This window comes from Neophocaena asiaeorientalis, unplaced genomic scaffold (assembly GCF_003031525.2).
Source record: "Neophocaena asiaeorientalis asiaeorientalis breed wild unplaced genomic scaffold, Neophocaena_asiaeorientalis_V1.1 scaffold72, whole genome shotgun sequence".
NCBI classification, from domain to species: Eukaryota; Metazoa; Chordata; class Mammalia; order Artiodactyla; family Phocoenidae; genus Neophocaena; species Neophocaena asiaeorientalis.
Window position 1 is genome coordinate 7,279,222 of NW_020185336.1, and position 22,686 is coordinate 7,301,907.

The 22,686-nt window shown below is 39.2% G+C and overlaps 1 protein-coding gene across 5 annotated transcripts in view; it reads right to left on the bottom strand.

Annotated features, from left to right (window-relative positions):
• The window catches only part of TANC1 (tetratricopeptide repeat, ankyrin repeat and coiled-coil containing 1), a 230,376-nt gene that overhangs the window by 143,214 nt on the left and 64,476 nt on the right, over window positions 1-22,686 (bottom strand). For 3 of the 5 annotated variants that reach the window (XM_024735886.1, XM_024735887.1, XM_024735884.1), the window contains exon 3: window positions 16,120-16,199. In XM_024735886.1, the coding sequence (XP_024591654.1) occupies window positions 16,120-16,180 (61 nt within the window). In that variant the 5' untranslated portion in view covers window positions 16,181-16,199. Of the gene's footprint in view, window positions 1-16,119; window positions 16,200-16,319; window positions 16,362-21,225; window positions 21,279-22,686 lie in introns of those variants that run through there. The other 2 variants (XM_024735882.1, XM_024735885.1) reach the window with 2 other exon arrangements.

The following is a 22,686-nucleotide window of genomic DNA, read 5'->3' on the forward strand; positions in this document are numbered from 1 at the left end:
AAATAAAATAAAAAGAAAGAAAGAAAGAAGGGAGGGAGGGAGGAAAAAAAAAGAAAACAGCATTGCTCAGTTTCTGAAGCAGCAGCCTCAATGACATGTCTGGTAAAATATCTTAGCAACAATGTCAATATTGTCTCACTCCAGCTAACCATATTAACATTCCACTCTACTCATGATTTCTCAAATATAAAATGGAATGTGCATTACTTAATTCATTCTGAGTATCACTGGGAAAACAGCCCTCTAACAATTTCTATAAGGCTGCATGAAAAATTAACAACACTGTAAATAAATGACTAGATAAACAAACAAATAAATAACATATATGTATCTGTCCTGGGATAAACCATAATGGAAAAGAATATAAAAATGAATGTATAGGGACTTTCCCTGGTGGTCCAGTGGTAAAAAATCCACCTTACAGTGCAGGGGACGTGGGTTCGATCCCTGGTCAGAGAACTAAGATCCCACATGCCGCAGAGCAACTAAACCCGCACACCACAACTATTGAGCTCGTGTGCCTCAACTAGAGCCCACGTACTGCAAACTACAGAGCCCACACGCCCTGGAGCCTGTGCGCCACAACTAGAGAGCCCATGCACCACAACTAGAGAAGAGAAAACCCACACGCCATAACTAAAGGAGAGAAGCCCGCACACAGCAATGAAAGATCCTGCATGCCTCAACAAAGATCCCACATGCCTCAACTAAGACCTGACACAGCCAAAAATAAATAAATGATAAATCTTAAAAAATATACATATATGTACAACCGAGTCACTTTGCTGTACAGCAATTACATTGTAAATCAACTATACTTCAATTAAAAAACAATTAAACATCAAAATTATATTCAATGGCTATTTGTTTTTGTGTATCTAACTTGCAAGTGTGAGAATAAGCAAGTGTTGATGAGGAATCTGCATAAACACAAGAACCAAATAAAATATACTGACAAATTACTTTGATCAAATCCTGCCCCTTGTTATTTCTGTAATAGAATGCTTTCACTCATCTGCTCGTATACCTGTATTTCAAATTCATCTTTATAGGGCTGCCAAGAACAGAGTCTACTAGATAGTGGGGGAGTTCCTTTTCCTAAGAGTTTTCCAAGTCATATACACATACCCCTGCCAAGGTTGGCTGGAGCTGGTCCTGCACAGACACAGGAACAAATGGCATGCCAGCGGCTCCCGAACCTGGCTAACCACTCAAAAACCATTAAAAAAAAAAAAAAAATTACAGAAGCCTGAGTCCCACCACGGTGAGTAATGCAGTAGGTCTGGTAAGGAATTTGAGTCACAAGTGCCTTGGATGAACAAGCCAGGTTTAGTAATCGCTGCACTAGAGCCTGCTCTTGTAAAGCCGAGGTGAATACTGAGTCTCACAGGTACACCCCCTTTGAGTGCACACAGCTTCTCTTCGCAGAATGCTGGTGGTGGATCCTTGCAGTCTGGCCTCACATTCCTCCCCCTCCTCCCTCCCAGCAAACACGTGCCACCCCAGACGGTTGCAGCAACTGCCCCACAGCACTCCACTAGGGGCAGGCCTACCACTCTCTCCTCCTGCACCAGATGGATGGCCAGGGCCGTGTATGCCACACAGACAAGGGAACCAAGGAGACCAAAATATCTGAGATGCCGCCATTTTGGCCTAAAGCCAAAAGGAGAGGGTCAAGGGGCAGAAACAAAGAAGCCAGAAGGGTATAGAAATTACCATCAATTATAATAAGAGCAAACATTTATGAAATGCTTACAATGGTCCAGGCACTGTTCCAAGCACTTTAACTCACTGAATCCTCAGGACAACCAACAACCCTCAGAGGGAGATGCTGTCATCATCCCCATTTTACAGATGTAAAAATGGAAACAATGAGGTTAATCAACTTGACCTGGGAATTGAACCCATGCAACCTGGCTGCTATACTGTCCTGATCATAAGGTTTTGAAGACAGAAAGACAAACTGGATTCAAATCATGGCTCTGCCACTTAGCAGCTGTGCAGTCTTAAGCTAGTTCCTTAACCTCCACTAATAAGCTACTGTTTATAAGCATGTAGCACACTATCTGATACACAGTAAACACTCAAAGAGCAACTTTTATTAGTACTGCCACATTTTACCCCAGGGGATTCACTTCCTGATGAACTGCAGTTCACTTCCTAGCTTCTTCAATACCTTGAAGAATATCTCACCTGCCCCTCACAACATTCGAGTATCAAAAATTCTCCATGTAAATATAAGTATCTGTATATTTTATTTCCCCAAAACAGATACTACGTGAACGTAAAACAAAACAAATTCCCTTCATCAACATTATCACGGCTGAAGTTTTAAAAAAACAAATCTTCCTTTCATTTGACCCTCGTAATTACTCTGACACAGATAGAGACTGTTACCTTCATTTTTTAAAATTAATTAATTTATATTTTGGCTGCATTTGGGTCTTCGTTGCTGCACGTGGGCTTTCTCTAGTTGCGGTGAGGAGGGGCTACTTTTCGTTGCAGTGCGCAGGCTTCTCATTGCAGTGGCTTCTCTTGTTGTGGAGCACAGGCTCTAGGCACACGGGCTCAGTAGCTGCGGCTCATGGGCTCTAGAGGGCAGGCTCAGTAGTTGTGGCGCATGGGCTTAGTTGCTCCACGGCATGTGGGATCTTCCTGGACCAGGGTTCAAACCTGTGTTCCCTGCATTGACAAGTGGATTCTTAACCACTGCGCCACCAGGGAAGTCCCTGTTACCTTCATTTTATAGGCAAGAAAACTGAGGTTCAGAAAAATGAAACAACTTTTTCAAAGAGAACTAGTAGGTACATTCAAACTGGAACTCTTACCTAAGTTTCCTGAAGCCAAACCAGCAGAGTGCTTATTCATCTTTAAGATGCCGCTTCCATAAATCAGAAGGAATTTGAGGTACTGTTTGGGGAGCCCAATAACCATGGTAACAATTTAATGGATAGAGGGGGAAAACCCCAGAATCTCTTAATCTTCAGAATCTTAGAGCTAAGGATGTAAGGAGGTCTAATCAGATTAGCAGCATCAAAACTCTCACACAAAGCAGGGAAAGAAAGCCGACCTCCCTGAAATAATGACTTATAACCTCAGTCACTTTTCAACACTGAACTTACAGAATTAAAACAAAATCCTTCCCTTAATCCTATAAAAAATGAAGTCTGAGTTAGATGAATCTTCTTAGGTTTTATAATTCAAAACTAAACATGACATGTTTCACTTGCTTAGAACTCTAGCTAGTAAACAATCAATGGTTAACCACTTAACAAAATATTAAAACACCTACTGAAACCAACAGAAAATTAGGTAAATGAACAGGCAGGACAAAGAAAGAAATGTAAATTTTATTTTTGTCAAATACTTATATACTATCTGCCAAGCATGGATTTAAGTACTTTATAAATATTAACTCATACAATCATCATAAGTGACCCATGAGGCACAGAGAGGTTACATAATTTGCTCAAGTTCACACAGTTACTAAACTATGGAGCCAAGATACCAATCCAGGCAGTGTGGCTTCAAATGGCCCATAAACATATAAAAATGCCTTTGGATTCACTCTAAAGAACTGCAAAATTAAAACAATGAGATGTCACTTTTGCCTATTATACTGGACAAGATGAAATACTGATAGTTTGATTATAGCCTATGCTGATAAGCATGTGAATAAACAAGCATTCTCACATATTGAAGGTGCAACTGTAAATTTACTGGCACCTTTCTGAAGAGCAATTTGACAAAATTTAGGAAAATTATAAAAGAATAAACTTATTAACCAACAATTTTTCTTACAACTATCCTTATGAAAGGACAGGGAGTTAGGCACAAGGAGATTTACTCTAGTATTGATTGTAATGACAACAAAAAAGATAAAACCATCAAAGGGAATAATAAAGCAAGTTACAGAATATCTGTCTAATGGAACACTGAGAAACTTTTTAAAAGCCTATATATTAGTATGTGCTAATATGAAAATATGTCTAAAAATGTATTCAGTCAACATGGTAACTTACAAAATAAGACACACTGTTAAGTCTATCGGTTTTCTTAAGGATCTATACATGTACATTATGCATGCATACACACATATATGTATTGAAAATATCTAGAAAGATCAAATAAACCATTAACATTAATTTCCTTTGGGGAGCAAAAATGGAAGCAGAGAAGAAATGGGGGGTATCTGTACTTTTAATACCATTGTACAGCTTTTAATGATTGTATATTTAATTATTACATTTACGGTGTTTGAGCGACTTTACGAAAAAAAGGATGGATTTATAACAGTCTCAATGACATCAAGCAGAAATGGGCTTCAAGATACAGCAAAAGAAAGAGATACTACAGTGCTACTGAATCTAGATTAAGGCCATGTAAGAATTTCTGAAATAAACTTTCTAGGGAGGGGGGAAAATACTTCTAGAGAAGGAAAAAAAATCAAAACAAGTAGCCCTGGAGAGAGAAATTATAAAGTAATGTCTTCTATCTCAGGGATGTATTTTCCTTTATATTTACTCAGTGCTAGAGATAAAAATAAGGGAACTAGCCAGAGACATAGTAGAAACTGAACTAGTCTGGAGTCAAAAGCTATACCTTGAGCCCACATCTTTGTTTTAACGAGCTATAAGGCCTTGGGCAGTTGCTCAATGTTTTCCAAATAGTTCTCAAAAACTGAAGACACTGAACTCAATTTCTTAAAGTCCTTCTAGATCTAAAACCCTGTATTTCATTACTTTAGCTTAGTTTGAAAAAAAAAATCCATGTACCTAATAATCTAAGAATATAAGCCACGGACAATGTTTTTACACTTAAGACTACAGCAATTTATTAAGGAGATGCTTTCCTGTCTGGAACTATCCCTGCCCACTATCAGAAACTCACAGGATGAGGGCTCCCAGCACATCCAGGGAGCAGGAAGCGCTTAGACTTTTTTGACTGTGTATGTACAGAGGTAGAATGTTATTAGGTACTGTGGAAAACCTAATGACTCATTTGTGTTGGTTTTATGCCTTTATTTTGGTTTCTCTATAAAATAAATTTCTTAAATATAAGTCAATCAGACTAGCAGATATCTAGCCTCAGCACAAACATGAAATTTTTAATAATGCAGGAGACACTGCTACCCACTGAAGACAGGCAATGTGACTTTCAGCAACTTCAAGGAAAATTCCTCTACGAGTAACTTTATAAGGAAACCCCACTACTACACACCAGGGCCACACTTGGAAGAATCAAACTAAAGAGTCTCTCACATTCCCAACAGAAAAAATGTACAAGGACATAAAAAGACAATTATTGAAGAGGAACTATAAATGGGCACTAAATATTGAAAGAGGTCTTCCGATCTCAAAGAAATGCTAATTTAAAACAAATACAGGGGCTTCCCTGGTGGCGCAGTGGCTGAGAGTCCGCCTGCCAATGCACGTGCCCTGGTCCGGGAGGATCCCACATGCCGCGGAGCGGCTGGGCCCGTGAGCCATGGCCACTGAGCCTGCGCTCCACAACGGGAGAGGCCACAACAGTGAGAGGCCCGCGCACCGCTAAAGAAAAATAATAATAAATAAAAATAAATAAATACATGTTTTAACCTATAAGCTTGACAAAGATTATTAAAATCCACAAATACCCAATACTAGAAAGAGCCATGTAAGCAGGCACACTCACACACTGCTTACACAGGTGGCGACCAACACAATCCTTCTGGAAAACAATTTGTCAAGAAGTACCACGAGCTTCTGAAAAGTTCCTCTCCTTTCACTATTAATTCCTTATCTAGAAACATTCCACTAAAATAATCAGAGATTTATACAAAGATACATATTTTCCAGAGTGTTTTTCTTTAATGAATGAGAAAAATATGTAAACAAAATTCACCCAAACAAAATCATGGTATATTGGTACAACAGACTCTTAGGCATTTTTCAAAGAGTAATGACATTAAAAAGGATAAAGCAAAAGATAAGAATTAAGAAAAAAAACCCAAGGATATTCTTTATCAGTATTTTACAAATTTTCTACAATAAGCACATATTATACTGGGCATTGATCAAAGGCCCATATTTATTCTGACTTTAACTTTTCCAAAACCAAAATGGATATAACAGTTGATGGCACCTTAAAATTGCTACCAGCCAGGGAATGGTTGCAACGTGGCAAGCACTGACCATGCAAACCTATGTTATTACATCTGGTAGAGTGACTAGACAATGATAACCTCCTCCAGGTTTCAGTCAACAGATCACTTAAAGTCCACTGTGGAAGGAATAAGAGCCCTGAATTTTATCTGAAAGCCTTCCATTAAAACCTCCTTCTGAGATCATGAAAGAATGGCATCGAACTTGCAGAATGCATGTCTGCAGCTGGGAAGAAAAGTCCTGGAGGAAACAGTGAAGGGCTCAAAAAAATGCTGCAACATCAATGCTCTTAATGGTAGAGAAGATGATGTCATATGAAGAAAAATGAGTATTGACAACTAGGTGAAAAAAATTATTTAGAAGAATCAGGTTCTGAACATAAATTTGAAATACTTTAACCAACTTATTTCATTTTCCTCCCATTTTATGAAAAAGATTGAGATATGTAAAAATAACTTTCTAAAGAAAGGAAATCTTCAGTAAAGTATAACATTTTAAGTAATAAAATATGTCAATTTAATTGACAGCAGTTCTTTCTTCCTTAGCAGTACCCAAAATAATGGTGTGTTTTATAACCAATGAAGTACTGTGTAACATTTATAATCAGAACAATACAGACAAGTGCTGTGGGCTGAACTGTGTTCCCTCAAATTCATACGTTGAAGCCCTAACCCCCAACGTGATGGTATTTGGAGAAGAGGCCTTTTAGAGATACTTAGGTTTAAATGAAGGCAGGAGGATGGGGCCTTCATGATGGGATTTGCATCCTTATAACAAGGGGCACTGGAGTGCTTGCTGTCTCTCTTGCCACGTGAGGATTCAAGTATAAGGCAGCCATCTGCAAGCCAGAAAGAGAACCTTCAACCAGAACCTGATCATGCTGGTGCCTTGAGCTCAGAATTCTAGCCTCAACTGTGGGAAAATAAACTTCTGTTGTTTAAGCCACTCAATCTCTGGCATTGTGTTATGGCTGCCCAAACTAAGACAACAAGAAAATGTGCCATCAGAAATCAAAATATTTTTAACATCTGGTACTTGGAAGGAAGTTTCCTACATAACTCCAAAGTTATGTAGAAAACTTTCTTGGGGTGGGTTGGTAAGGTGGGAGGCAAACAAGCCCTCACAAAGATACGAGACATTAACATATAAATTGTTTGAGAACCAAATGTAAGATCATCAGGAAGGTAGCAGTGCACAGGGGGCTCTCTTCCATCCTCAACCCAGAGTCTGCATCCTCTTCACCTCTGCTACCAGCCAGTTCCATGCTCTATATAAAATCCAGACAAGTGCCCAAACCATTATAGGCCCCTATGTGTGTGTCTTGTATCAGAGACATCATTATTACTGAGTACTCCTGGGCTCTAGGACAGTCTCGGCACAAAGAATGTCATCATGTACCCAATGTAGCAGTATGATGCTCCCAAAGTCCCTTAAAAATGGACAACTCTCACACAAACTTTTGAGAATGAAGAATTAAAAATCAGCTCTAAAGTCTTATTTCATCCTGACCCCCATGACAGTGCTGTGGTCACCAGAACACAGGACAAGAATCTCTGATTCTATATTGGCACTGCTGATGGCTGATGTGTTATACCAGCCTGCCACCAAAGGGAGAGGGGGCGTGAGAGACAGACACAGATCCTACATTCCAACTCCATGATTTCCAATATGAATAAGGGTTTCTCAATTTGATGCTCTATACCAAGGCTAGGGCTACCCAACGGGTTACCCCTGATGGCCATCTGTCGACTGCAGGACAAGTGTAAGGTCAAAGCCCTCAAACCCTAAAAGAAGAATCATTTAGTTCAGACCACCCTGCATGGAAAAAAGAAGTCAACCTAGGTCAAAATTTTTGGTAGCCTATCTCCCCTCTCAGGAACTATGTTTGCCAAAAGATTACATCAAATCCAGTTTTCTACATTTCTGCAGAATACATATAAAACTTATACAAATAGGTCATATGAAAATTCAAATATGGAGCTTTTTATGAGAATTAAGAAGCTATACATGACAAAACTCCCTGAAGACCTGGTCTATAGAAACTAAGACCGTTGGTTGTTTTTTGTTTTTTAACAGTAAAGCAGCTTGCATGAACAAAAATCTGTGAAATGAAATTAGGTTTGACATAAAAATGGACTCTGAATTATATTTCTGTATTAGCTTTCTTGTTGCATTTACACATATACATACAAAAAGGGACCCAAGTAAATAAATATTGTTGTCTGAGAATTTTGCTACATCCTTTATGATGATTCAGATAGGCTGTGACTTGCTACAGGTTGTACTGGCCATAAAAAGTGGAAGATCCAGGATAAGTCTTGATTTCACCTTCTCAGTCCAGACTTTTCTCTAATTACGCCTCTCATAGGAAACAGCTCAGATGGACCAGCCGTGGTCCATTATGTATAGTGCCTGATACACATGATAAATGCTCAGTATTTGTGCCCATCCTCCTCTTTCATCCTTTATATATCCCTAAAATGTACGGGGAAGCTATAAAGAGGATGGGCAATGGAGCCTTCCACATATAAAGACCTTTACTAATAAGGATATGTTGAAATGAAACATCTCAGCAACTTTATTAAACTGTACTTAGAAATATATTCTTAAGGCTGCTTGCTAACTCCCGAAATTTCTTAAGGGGAAAAGCCTCTCAGTTTAAGCTCACAAAGAAAAAAGGATAAAATGCAAGTGACATGATATAGGTTAAAAGGTAAAACAAGTTATAAATCAAAGTATAAGTCACCATACAACAGACAAATGACTCAGAGCCGCTTCGGTTTTATCATGAGGAAAAGGCTAAAGATGGCAGAAGAGCCTTTAGTATCCAAAGTCAATGGCAGAATTGGTATTTAGAGAGAGGACAATCATGGATAGAAGCTTCTAGAACATCATTCTCTTTCCTGAGATCAATGGAAGGAAGATGTTTTAGAAGGGTTTTGTTTGTTCTTTAAAGTACCAAACAGTTTTCTCGAGAAAGAAAAGATGTACTGAACATCTAGCAGAAGCCATATGTCAAGCAAGGCACTTCTGTAGACAGGTTATCTTATTTAACCCTGACAACATCCCTGTAAGGTAGCTTAACTAGGTTAAGAAATTTGTCCAAGTACACAGGGAAGTGAACAAGCTAGGATTTGAATTTGCATCTTCAGATTCCAAAGTCTGTGCTTTTTCGAGACTCTGAGGTGTGAGGGGCGACAGAGTAAAACTGATGAAGGGACCAACTGAACCAGAGGGAACAGCATTCCCACTCCTACTAGTAACCAGCCTGTTCCATTCTATGTTCAAATCCTGTCCTACAGGATTTTGCAGAACTTATTTAAATGCTTTGGTAAACAGAAATACAATACCTTTAGACTGAACTATTTCTGCTTATTTTGTTGCTTCGGAAACATTTTTTGAGTCAGTTAACAACAAGATACCAAATATCCATAGCTCAGCAAGACAGTCACTGCACTAAATTCCTAAATAATAGTCCACAGCCACAAAAAATGGGCAATGCAGCAGAGAATAATCAAAAGCAGCTTCATATTTTCCGGATAAAACAAAGCATCGTTTGTATTGAGGCATTTTTAGAAGGTACCACTGAAAGCCAGACTGCAGCCTGGAATGGCTTAAAATACCACATTTAACAATCACATCAATGACTTTTAAACTTTAGAGGCAAACAGCTTCCTTTTACTACAAATTCAAAGTGAAGGATTAGATGCAAAGCTAACAGATTCAGGACACATTCAAGCTTAGGGACTATCCAATGCCTTAATTAACACCATTAATTACAAGTGTATTGAGCCAACTAGCTGGGTTTTAATGATGAAACGGTGAAGGTCAAAATTTTTAAATAAATTGCTTCAAACTAAGCCCCCCTGCTGAAAAAAGAACACCAATAATTAAACTGAAAGGAAAAGCCTAATAAACAATTATTTTGGCGTATTTAGCAACCTTAATCAGTCTATATTTTAATTGAGACAATACCACAATTAAGAGTTCACCAAACTTTGCTCTTCTGCCTCAACTTGGAGCTACTGGGTTGGCCAAAAGGTTTTTCTGTAAGATGACTCTAGTAGCACTTAGTTGTCTTTAACTTCATTCGAAACAATTGTTAGATTGTATGTGACAGCTGTCATATCAGCATGCATTTAAAAAAAAAAGACATTATAATTGGTGAATTTTTGTGTAGCCATTTTAATATTGAAGATGGAAGAAAAAAGCAACATTTTTGGCATATTGTGCTTTATTATTTCAAGAAAGGTAAAAACACAACTGAAACGCAAAGAAAGATTTGTGCAGTGTATGGAGAAGATGCTGTGACTGAGCGAACGTGTCCGAAGTGGTTTGCGAAGTTTCGTGCTGGAGATTCCTCGCTGGACGATGCTCCACGGTCAGGGAGACCAGGTGAGCAAATCAAGACACTTAGAACAATCAAAGTTATATACCACGCAGGAGACAGCCGACATACTCAAAATATCCAAATCAAGCATTGAAAATCATTTGCACCAGCTTGGTTATGTTCAACGCTTTTGATGTTTGGGTTCCACGTAAGTTAAGCGAAAAAAACCTTCTTGACCACATTTCCGCATGGGATTCTCTACTTAAACGTAATGAAAACATTCAGTTTTTACAACAAATTGTGAGGGCGATGAAAAGTGGATACTATACAATAAGGTGGACTGGGGCAAGTGAAATAAACCACCACCAACCACACGAAAGGCTAAAGAAGGTGATATGTATATGGTCAGATTGGAAGGGAGTCCTTTATTATGAACTCCTTCCAGAAAATCAAACAACTAATTCCAACAAGTACTGCTCCCAGTTAGACCAACTGGAAGCAGCACTGGATGAAAAGAGTCCAGGATTAGTAAACAGAAAAATCATAATCTTCCATCAGGATACCACAAGACCGAATGTTTCCTTGATGACCAGCCAAAAACCGTTACAGCTTGGCTGGGAAGTTTTGATTCACCCGCTGTATTCACCAAACATTACACCTTAGGATTTCCATTTATTTAGGTCTTTACAAAATTCTCTTAATAGAAAAAATTTCAATTCCCTGGAAGACTGTAAAAGGCACCTGGAACAGTTCTTTGCTCAAAAAGATAAAAAATTTGGGGAAGACGGAATTATGAAGTTACCTGTGGAACAAAAGGGTGAATACGTTGTTCAATAAAGTTCTCGGTGAAAATGAAAAATGTGTCTTATTTTTACTTAAAAACCAAAGGTACTTTTTGGCCAACCCAATACTTCTATACCAATAGAGGGCAAGTAGGAGAGTTGGACAGGGCAAGAGACTATGGCTTCAAGATTCGCAGAGGCAAAAGGGACAGAGAAAGAGAGGGATTAGCCCTTTCTAGGAGGGTAAGAGGCCTTGCCCATCTAATGCTTCCAGATTGGTGTCACTATTTCCAGGGTTAAAAGGAAAAAAACAAAACCACTATCAACAGTGAGATTTGATTACACCGTAGATGTTAGATAAAATTAGGTTTCATTTCTTGGAGACCAGTAGGAAAAAAAGTCCAAAAAACTAGCCAAGACATGTACTTGCTCTGTGGAAGCAGTAACTATTAGAATGAGCTATACTAGATATCTGTGTTGGTTAGCTTTTGAAGTGGAGAGGACCTGCAAATGTCTACAACTGAGAATCCTCCCTAACGCACATCTTGGTGGAAGATGAAGTCCACCTTGCCCTAGAGAAGCTAAGAAGTCCAAATACACACTTGCTCAGCCTCTCCTACAGCCAGAACCCAGGCATGGGAACCAGGCTCAGCCCTTTTGATGTACCTGCCCCACACTTTCAATTTCTCCTTGGTTATTCTTAAGCATTTTCATTTCCAGATGAATTTTAAAATCAACTATGTCAAAAGCAAAACAAAACAGGATTTTTAGGGCAGTGAAAGTACTCGGTATGATACTATGATGGTGAATACATGTCATTATATACTTGGGCAAACCCACAGGATGTCCCACAGCAAGAGTGACCCCTAATGTAAACTATGATCTGTGGGTGATGATGTGTCAATGTAGGTTCATCAGTTGTAACAAATATACCTCCTTGATGGGAGAACATTGATAATGGGGACGCTAGGAACGAGTGGAGGCATGGGGTGTACAGAAAATCTCTGCACCCTCCTCTCAATTTTGCTGTGAACCTAAAACTGGCTCTAAAAAAAATTACGTCTTTAAAAAGAAAATAGTTGGGGCTTCCCTGGTGCTGTACTGGTTGAGAATCTGCCTGCTAATGCAGAGGACAAGGGTTTGAGCCCTGGTCTGGGAGGATCCCACATGCCGCGGAGCAACTAGGCCCGTGAGCCACAGCAACTGAGCCTGCGCATCTGGAGCCTGTGCTCCGCAACAAGAGAGGCCGCAATAGTGAGAGGCCTGCACACCGCGATGAAGAGTGGCCCCTACTTGCCACAACTACAGAAAGCCCTCGCACAGAAACTAAGACACAACACAGCAAAAATAAATTAATTAATAAACTCCTACCCCAACATCTTCAAAAAAAAAAAAGAAAATAGTTGGGATTTCATTAGAGATTAAATGGCATGTATAGATAATTTTGTAAGAGCTGGTCAGTTTAAAATAATAAATTTGCCCATTCAGGAATACAGTATTTCTTTCCATTTATTCAGTCTTCTCGTAAGTCCTTCAACACAGTTTTATTATCTTCTTCAATATAAGCCTCGTACCTTTCTTCTTAGGTTGATATTTAAAGTTTCTGTTTCTATTATAAAATGGGACTTTTCATTTTCTAAACAGTGCTGCTATACAGAAAAGATATTAATTTCCTATGCTGCTCTTATATCCACTCTAAACTCTTACTGGGTCCAGGTTTGACATCAATACTCTGAAATCTTAAGAGTTCAGTAGGGCTTCCCTGGTGGTGCAATGGTTGAGGGTCCGCCTGCCAATGCAGGGGACGCAGGCTCATGCCCCGGTCCGGGAGGATCCCGCATGCCGCGGAGCAGCTGGGCCCGTGAGCCATGGCCGCTGGGCCTGCGCATCCGGAGCCTGTGCTCCGCAACGGGAGAGGCCACAACAGTGAGAGGCCCGCGTACCGGACAAGCCAACAACAACAAAAAAAAGAGTTCAATAATTACTTTTAAATTAAGGAACTTTAATGATAGTGACATGAAAGTTTGCTGATAGTAAAGGTCATTTACACACGTGGTAGAAGGTTGTAGACCTCTCTAGAGAGCTTCAAAATAAAGATAACACCTCACCCGCTTGTTTTAGATCAAGGTCCTAACGTAACAGCAGGGAAAGAAAAAATAGATGCCCTCATCTTATCTTCCCCACATTATGGTTTAATATTGATTTTTGCTCCCTTAGGCCTGACTCAAGGTCAAGAGAACTCATTTGCACTGATGGACTAGTGGAAACAAGGTAAATGCAGTTTCCAAAAAAATTTTAAAGTTTTTAATATTGCATTCTCCAGTGTGATTCTACAGCCTCCAGAAAATACTTTTTGCTCAGCTATAAGCATTTCCTAGGTATAAAAAAAAAATTATCAAAAATTTTGCTATTTTTAGAGCTGACTCAATGACTTCAATAACTTTCAATAATTTGATAACTCACTGTACCTAATACTTGAAATATCCTTATATACATGTAACTTAAATTTCAATACCTGCTAAAATTTTACCAATAAAGTGACATTTTCTTTTAGGGACAGGCGCTGAGGGTGTAAAAACTTCAATACTTATGAAAAATATTTGTTTTCTTTTGAAGAATACTAAGTTTAACTCAGTGATTTTCCAAATTCTCAAAACAGGTTCAACATAAAAGTGTAGCTCAAGATTGTCTGTAAAAACAATCTACAAAGGATATGAAAAGCTGAACTCAAAATTTTAGACAAATATTTTCTAAATTTCTGTGACTGTGAGTTCAAGTACATAAAAATGAATTTTCCTTTGTCTTTCAACAAAGATTGGTTTAATTGGAAACAGCAGAGCAAAATTTTTCCATATTGCAGCAGATATTATTACCCAAGTTTCACAGCGGTCTCAGCAGATTAGCCAGCTTTAATTTACAGAGAAACTTAGCTGTGATTTACTTATATGATGAGAGCTGGCACAGAGCTCAACACATGAACGGTCAGATTCCAAGTATTTTCCCCAATCATCTTGTGACATAACTTCGTCAAGATTTAAAATTCCATCTGCTTTGTTCCCCAGTGGAATACAACCAGGTTCTAGTTAAGAGAAAAAAGGCATACACCATACAGATGTTTTATGAGAAATGTTCCCATTGCTTTTTCAAGTTGGTTTGCATTAGTGAAAAGCCCAAGTGTGGGAATTATTATGAAGAAATGATTCAGAAAACACAATAGTTGCTCTTAAAGACCAAAGGGGGAAATAAACCCCAAATAATACGCTCTACAACTGGAAAAGTTTCAAACGCAAACAATGTTCACTGTCTGGCCCATCTGAAAGGCAGGGTGCCAAAAATCATTAACATACTGTAATTTCACATGAGTCTGGCACGGATCAAAGAGGATGGTAAGCCTGTTGTGAAAGACTCCATTACTAAGCAGAGAGTTTTGGCTTGGAGACCCTGGCCCTGAGAAAAATAACCCACTGGTTGGCAGTTCCAGTCCAACAGACAGCTTTAGGATCTAACTTTATCCTGGAAATTACAAAGGCATGTAAAGAAGCAAATAATATAGTTCCTAGGATGAGTGTCAGTTGAGCCAAAACTGGGGAAAAATTTTTGTTGTTGTTTTTAAGACAGCTTTTCGAGAACTGAAGAGAAGGATGTTTTGGCCTTAACCCAGCAGAGGGTGAAGGGTCCCCTGGATAGAAATTATGTGAACTGAAAATTCCCCGTAGTAACAATTCTAATAAATTATTCAAAGCTAGGAGTTGATTTTCTAAGGTTAAGAGCTAACTATGGTCTCCTGTTTCTATCCTCAAAAACCGGTTTCTTCTTTTCTTTGCATCTGCTTAGCCAGGCATTAATGAGAGGCTTTTAATGGAATCTTATCAGCAACTTTACAACAAAGTCTCTACTTTTAAGGTTAAGTTTGCCTTCTGCAGGTTTGGTTAAAGGGAAATTAATAATAGAAAATTTGTCAAGGTTCCACATAACCAAAAAGTTTACAAGTCCACTTATTCTTTTACAGAAACAACATATATAACAATATTACCACGAGGCATTACAAGATCTTTTGAATTAAAGAGTTAACTATAATTCAGCCTTATTTACACCTTAATAGAAATTAAAAGTGAAAATATACAATAACTCAGAAACCAGCCATTCTCTGACTCTGGATTAACATGAGTTTGAGTGAAATGGCACATTTCAGGGAAACCGATCCATACTAACAGATTTTTATTGTGCAAGACAGGTAGATAACATGTAGCTTTTCTGGTGAGTGGTCACCAAAATAACCTTAGAGTAGCTTATCACACGGAATGCAGTGTAGAGTCACAATGACCACATATGCACCAGAACTCTACCAACAGGAATGAAATCCAAGCCAAATTAAGTAGCTCTCATCATAATGAAAACTTAGCAGCCTGGCATTGAGTGTGGCTACACCTGTTAGGGGGAAAATCTGATACTCAAAAGATGAGGACCAGTCAGCCAGCAGTTGGTCAAACATATAAAATGCAAGCATGCGTGGGAAAAGAGAAAGCGCTTTCTAGAAATCAAATTCCTGGACACACCTGCTCTCCCTCAATGTCTATAACTCTGCCTCGGGATCTGAATGACCTGTTAAAATTATGACCCTTACAAATCTTCTGGGAAAGGATTTGGTTCAGAACACAAACTCCATCTTCAAAGTCACTTCCCAGGAGAAAGCTCACGAATGTATTTAGTTTCTCATGGCCTCCAGGTTGCTGTTTCTTCTAAGCCATATCACTTCTCTGACCCATTCCCAAGGCAGTAACATCTGCCCCGCCTGGATTAAGTGGGGCCTTGCTGGCTCACGCCCACCATGCTTGCTCAGCTCAACTCAATCCTAGACACATACCTGTTTCCTTCTTGCTTCCCTTTCCTCCCTCTCGGCTTTTCTTCAGCACAGCCTTTAACATTTTCAACACTCTTTCGCTTCTAAAGAGAAAAGGAGAAGAGGGAAGAGGAATTAAGTATTATAAATTGGAACGTAACTTGCATATTGACACAAACAGTAACTTGTCTTCAAACAGATCACTTAGGATATTATAAAGGTACCTTGGGTTTTACATTAATTTTCTATGAATAAACTAACATGGGGAACCAAATGCTAAAAGACACAAGGAGTGTTTTATAATGTTTAATGAAGTGATCAGAAGTTCCCCGTCTGTTATAAGTTAAAAAAAACACAACAACAGCGCATTCTCAGCATTCCACATCTAATTAAGGTTATGAGGCTAAATCTGGACACATTACTGTAAGATACCTAGCATAGGAATGTGGGTCTCCCAACCCCCATTCATCAAAAGAAAACATTAAGACAGAATCAAAAAGATAATGGTTAAGAAGGAAAGCTACATGGTTAAAGGCATGTTTTACAGGTGCTGCTGATTATTTAACCATAAGGAAAACATTTTGGAAGGTTAATCAGAATGAAACATACCTTAAAAACATTTGAAAAATAAATACAGTGGGAACACATTTCAACACTGATGTTGGGGGTGTCTGATCAAACAGCACCAAGGACACTGGGTTTTTACCACATATTGTTATGACTTTTGGGCGGGGGTGGGGGGAGGTAAGAAGAACAGGCCCATGGCTGAATCCTTTAAATAATGAGCTGTATTTTTAAGCAGGGTTGTACTGAGCACATAAAAAACAACACAATGGCCCAGGCCTAAGGTGAAACATAAAACCACCCCTCCAGCAAAGAGACACACAAAAGGACCATTATTTCATCAGTCAGTCAGTCTCCTCCAGCTCTCTCTTCCCTCCACTAACTCAGATGAGATGGCTAGACAAAGCAAAAACAGTAACAAATCTGAGTGGGTTGTGTTACCATCACACCCTTGTTAATGCACTAAGGAGAAGCAGGTAGAAGAAGGCAAGTAGCTTACTGCTGAAGAAAACAAAGAGGGGATGACTCCTCTGTAGAAAACCTGCCTTGTTAGCATCAACGCTTCCAGTGGTCTCTGTATAATGCCCCACACAAGTGCTCAACCCCAGAGTTGAGCCGAGGTTTTGTGGAGCCCACTGAGAGGGAGGAAGGGTCCCAAAGTGCTGCCATGCACAACATAAGCACCCAGGGTGACCTTTCTTATCATTGGGTCCAGGCCTGTATTTATTTTTCCAAGCCCTTTGTTTTCCTGATGAAGAAACAGAGACCCTGGGAGGCTGACTTGCCCCAGGGTCACGAAGCTAATTAACAGCAGGGCCAGAATCCAAATCTGCGGACTCCCAGCAAGGGTCCTTCTTCCCCAGTGCTGCTGGCCTCTCTGCTTAGAGCAATGAAAGCTTTGAAAAACAGCAATCAAACAATCAAAAAATTAACAACAATCCAACCAACCTGAAAGATACTAGGAAGTAAATATCTTAAGCAGAATTTGGAAAAAGCCATAGTGAAGCCTATTAGGGTTAAATCATCTTACAAACAAGTCTTTACACACAAAAGGAGCATGGCTTAGAGCCTAATTCTTTTTAAAAATGCTACTTGAATGGACCCCTGTGAAAAGACTTGGGTTTCACCTAAAGGGCAAACACTGAATCTGGAAGTGGGCCACAGTGTGCTTCCATAGGAGAGCTGTGGAAACACAAATTTCTCCTGACAGCCATGCTTGAAGGAAACAATGCAAAATGTTGTGGCATAAAAAACGGCAGGAAAAAAGTTAAAAAAATAAATAGATACCTGGTAAGCACAGACATTTTCTTCTCCAAATTAAAAAAAATAAAAATAAAAAAAAAAATCAACCAACCCTTCAGGGTTTGTCATTTAGCAAAGACTACATACTAAAGAAATAAGAGAGAAAAATATCAATGGAGCCAGGCCAGCAAAGCTTGGCCAAGGTCCTTAGGGAGCTTTTCCCCGTGTTTCCCTGGATCACTGAGCAGCTCAGGCCCCACCACGGCGGTGAAGCTGCCCCTGATTAATCACTCTTGTCACCACCAACCCACAACAGATCTACAATGCCACTTGGAATACACAGCCCACAGGGCAAGGACTGGCAGACATGGACTTGGGCATCTCATCCCAGACACCTTAGATGTCTATTTTTCGGAGCTCAGCTGTTTTCAGGATAGTGAAATCTTCCCCATCAGTGGTCTCAAGTGAGAGGCTATCAGATATTCGCTGTAAGTTCTTCTCCCAGTTCTAGTTTTCCTCCCTAAATAATAACTCAAGGGAAAGAGCTTAAATTTATACTCTAAAAGATATTCAAACTGCACATGGAGAAACTTTAACTGATGCAAAAATTAAGGAACCCCCCATACACACACAAGCTGGAAAGGAAAAAAAAAAAAAAAGACTGCTCCCCGTGGGTTAAATTCTGAAATTAATACAGATCAGAGTAGAGCTGTGCAAAGTCCCAATCAGTCATGGCCTGAAAAATGTAACTGGAATGTGACACTCATCAACAGACCCTTTAAAGTCTATGCCCATCTGAAGCGAGGTGGTCAGAAAAAGCAACTATAGTAATAGGCTGGAGGGGCCAACACTGGCAGTATAGTCCAGAGAAGATTATCTGCACACCTGACAGTACCTGTGAACTTATAAATACATACTGCCACATCCAGTTCTGGAAATAGACCCATCAGGCTATCGGACCCAGTGCTATTAAACACTGGCATCATAACTACTTCCCCTTCTTCTGATCCTATTCTCAATGAGCAGTGCCTCTTAATTTGGCTTTTTAACCTAACCACAGTGGGGGAGAGTGTGCTGGTCTAGTCCACCCAACACAATCGTCTAGCTTGTTGACAGACATGCTTCTGGGAATAAATTAATAAACCAGTGTTCTGGCTTTAAACAAAAGCTCTCATGAGCTTTGTTCAAGAGAATCACTTTGCCAAGTATCATCTATTTAAGACATAAAAAATATTAAGTTTCTGATTCCAGTTTGAGTACCAAAAGGAAGACAGTGGTAAATTCTTGAATGCAAATGCTACCGTGAAGCAGTCTTATGAGGGCAGCCAGCGGGCTCTCCCTGAATGATACCTTCTGCATCACTTCCCTTCCTGTAGCAACTTCAACTCCTGACAATTTTCCCCTAAAAAGGGTAAACACAGCCCTGCTACAGAAGTGAACCACATAGAAATGATGCAAACCAGCCTTCCAGACACACAAAAAGAAACTGCCAGAAGCTATCAAGTTCCTACTAGAGGACCATACATGTAAGGAAGTTCTTATGGACAAGCATAATAGGATAAAACAAGAAAGGCTGTCCTTTTTCACTTAAAAAAATACTATAGTTCAAAGGGTACAGGTGTAACTCAAATAAATCCTGGCCAAATAGAATCCCTCAATTTCTGCCCCATAAAACTTTAGCCTCTATCACACAAGTAGTATAAATATATGGCTGGATTTAAGTATTTAAAAATAAATCTTTGCTGGCACTTCCCTGGTGGTATAGTGGTTAGGAATCCACCTACCAATGCAGGGGACCCGGGTTCGAGCCCTGGTCCAGGAAGATCCCACTTGCCATGGAGCAACTAAGCCCCTGCGCCACAACTACTGAGCCCGCATGCTGAGAAACTACTGAAGCCCGCGCCTAGAGCCCGTGCTCCGCAATAAGAGAAGCCACCGCAATGAGAAGCCCGCGCACCGCAACGAAGAGTAGCCCCTGCTCGCCGCTACTAGACAAAGACCGCACGCAGCAAGGAAGACCCAATGGAGCCAAAAGTAAATTAATTAATTAAAAAAAAAAAAAAGAATGAATAAGTCCTATTTAAAAATAAAAAATAAATAAAAATAAATCTTTGAAAAATTAGAGAACTTCAGCTCTCGTTTCTTCATATATTTTTGGGGAAGAGAGAAAAGACCAGCCTCTGGATTACAACAACTTAAATGATCTAATGGGAGAAAATTTCCTACAATGTTCATTTCAAAGAAAGTAAAATGAGTATATGACATTACCTTTAGGTCAATCATCTGAAGTCACCTAAATTTCCTTATTTTTCTACTATCATTCGACATCTAAGTTTCCCAAATGCCATAGATTCTTCTTTTCAAAACCCAGAGAAGTTAAACCAACTATTGAGCTTATTTTTACTTCTTAGATTTCTCCTTTAACACACAAACTCTTTGGAGATAGGCACAATGTCTCCATGTTATGTGTTAAATAAGCATTCTGCAGTGATTACAAAGGTATATAACAAAAGTTATCCTAGATTAAACAGTGAGATGATTTAAAAATAAGAGAAAAATCTATTTCAGTTTGCAATCCCAACGGCAGTATCATAACCATGACCACCTTGTCTGAAATCATAGAATAATACCAGCCTTAAAACTTTCCTCTTCTGGAGTGCCATAACACCTATTTATGAAATTTCAAATCGACTCAGTGAGCTGAGGGCAGGGATTATGTTTATTCTTTAATAGATACAAACAGAAGCCGGAACACAGCCTTCCCACACGCTCTGTTCTCAATATTTGTTGACAGATTTAACTAGGCTGCAATGAACACAGATGAGCCATTTCCTCCAAATCAAGCAATTAACCAACATTCATAGCAGTTTATAAATTACAAAGAATATTCCTATATATTCTCGTTTGCAAGGAGTGCAAGAAAACAGTTAAATCCAAAAGATACTTGGGACAAAAATGCTGCATTTCATAATGTCCCTTCATGTCCACACCTGAGTCAGCCTTAAAATCTCAAGATAATAAACCTTATTATCCAGTTATCCTGGACACCTAAACACACGCTCTGTGCTCACTCCACTAAAAGGAGCTTCTTGCATCAAACCATCCATCTGACCTCAAAGCAAAGCAGTCTCAGAAGGTGCCTCCTTTCTTTTGCCAAAATAAATAAAGCCAGAGTAGCAGTATCTACAAGTGAAACACTGGAAAGTAAGATGCACATGATCATTAAGAAAAAAATTTTTTTTAAGTTAAATAAAGAGATACATCAAAAACATCCTCAATTTTACGGGCTCAAAAACGTCTCAACCTAATAAGATTAAGACTCACCTACACGATAGCCATGCCTTCTGTAGTACTGCCTTTAGAACTTTCCTTTGCATTGGCAACCTTTAGTGTTTATCAAAAGAAAGGAAATGGATGGTGGTGATGGGTGGGGAGGTGCTGTCTAAAGCAGTCTACAGAATAAATAATATAGTAGAGAGGAAGTAAGAGAAAACAAAGCAGGACAGAGACCCCAAAAGGAAACAAAGCCCTGCTAGAGGGGGCAATGGCTGCTGCTGGAAATTCACAGAAAACTGCCTTCTAGAAGCTTCCTGAAAGCAAGAGCCATATCTTGACACTCTTTTAAAGATCCCAGGAGGCTGGGGAAAAACCAACTCTTGATGAATACTTGAAATTCTAGGAGGTCTCTCTCCCGTTTTTTCCCCCCTGGGTAGTAGAAGGAGCCTAGGAATTAGGAGACCTGGTCCTGGCATTGTGACTGGGAACATGTTACCAAACTTCTCTAGGATTCAGACGCCTCGTCCAGGAAAGCTGGAGAGGAGGAGAAGGGGTTTTTGATCAAGAAACCAGAAAGCAATTGTGATGGTAAGTAAAAAAGCGGCCCTTAGTATTGCTTAACATGCAGAGCTGGGAAACAGGCCATCATTCGGCTGTGATTTATCCCCTAAGACACATAGACCCAACCATTTGGTCCTCTTTCTTCAAAGCCATTCTACAAATTGTACCTCTAATTCTGCTGTTCTTTTCCTTAGAGTTAGGTTTGTCTTATACTCAAACCTGACGTCTTTTTGCCTAAGTTATTAAAAGCAAAGTAAATTTACAGTCACAAGTAATATGAATGTAAAAGAGTTCTGGGCATGAAGTTTGAACTCAAATGTTTAAGTTCTGATTAAGTGGAAAGATTAAGTGGAAATTTCCTATTAGATTGAAATCATTTTCAACCCATATTTAAAAGACTCTGTAGAAAGATATACAAGTTGTTTTGAGAAAAGTGTCCTTAAAAATCTAACTCTCCTAAGCCAGTATTTCAAGCTGCTAAAAAATTACTATATACAAGTTTGTTTAAAGAAGTTTTCATTTTGATAACACTTGGCAAAAAAGAAATTTCACTTTGAGAAGAAAATATGAAGAAGCTACCTGTTTCTGGCTACAAGAGCCATTTTTCTATATTGTGAAGGGATTTGTTCCATTCAACTTTGAACACTATCTCATCCATAAAGCCTTCCCAGGCCATGATAGTCAAAAGGTATCTTTAATTCCACATGCCACTTTGTACTTACAGATGGTTATCAATCAAAATCACAGTAAAAAATGTTGAATTCTACAAATCCCCCATGGCACCTAAAGAGGTACCTTACATGCAACAAACACTAAATAAATCTCCTTAAATGAAAGAACAGCAGGGTTGTTATGGAGGGGAAATCAAAATCAATTCTCTCCCACAAGGGATTTGGACTAATAATGTAAGAATTCTTCTGATACCAAGTACTAATTTCCAAGTTTATG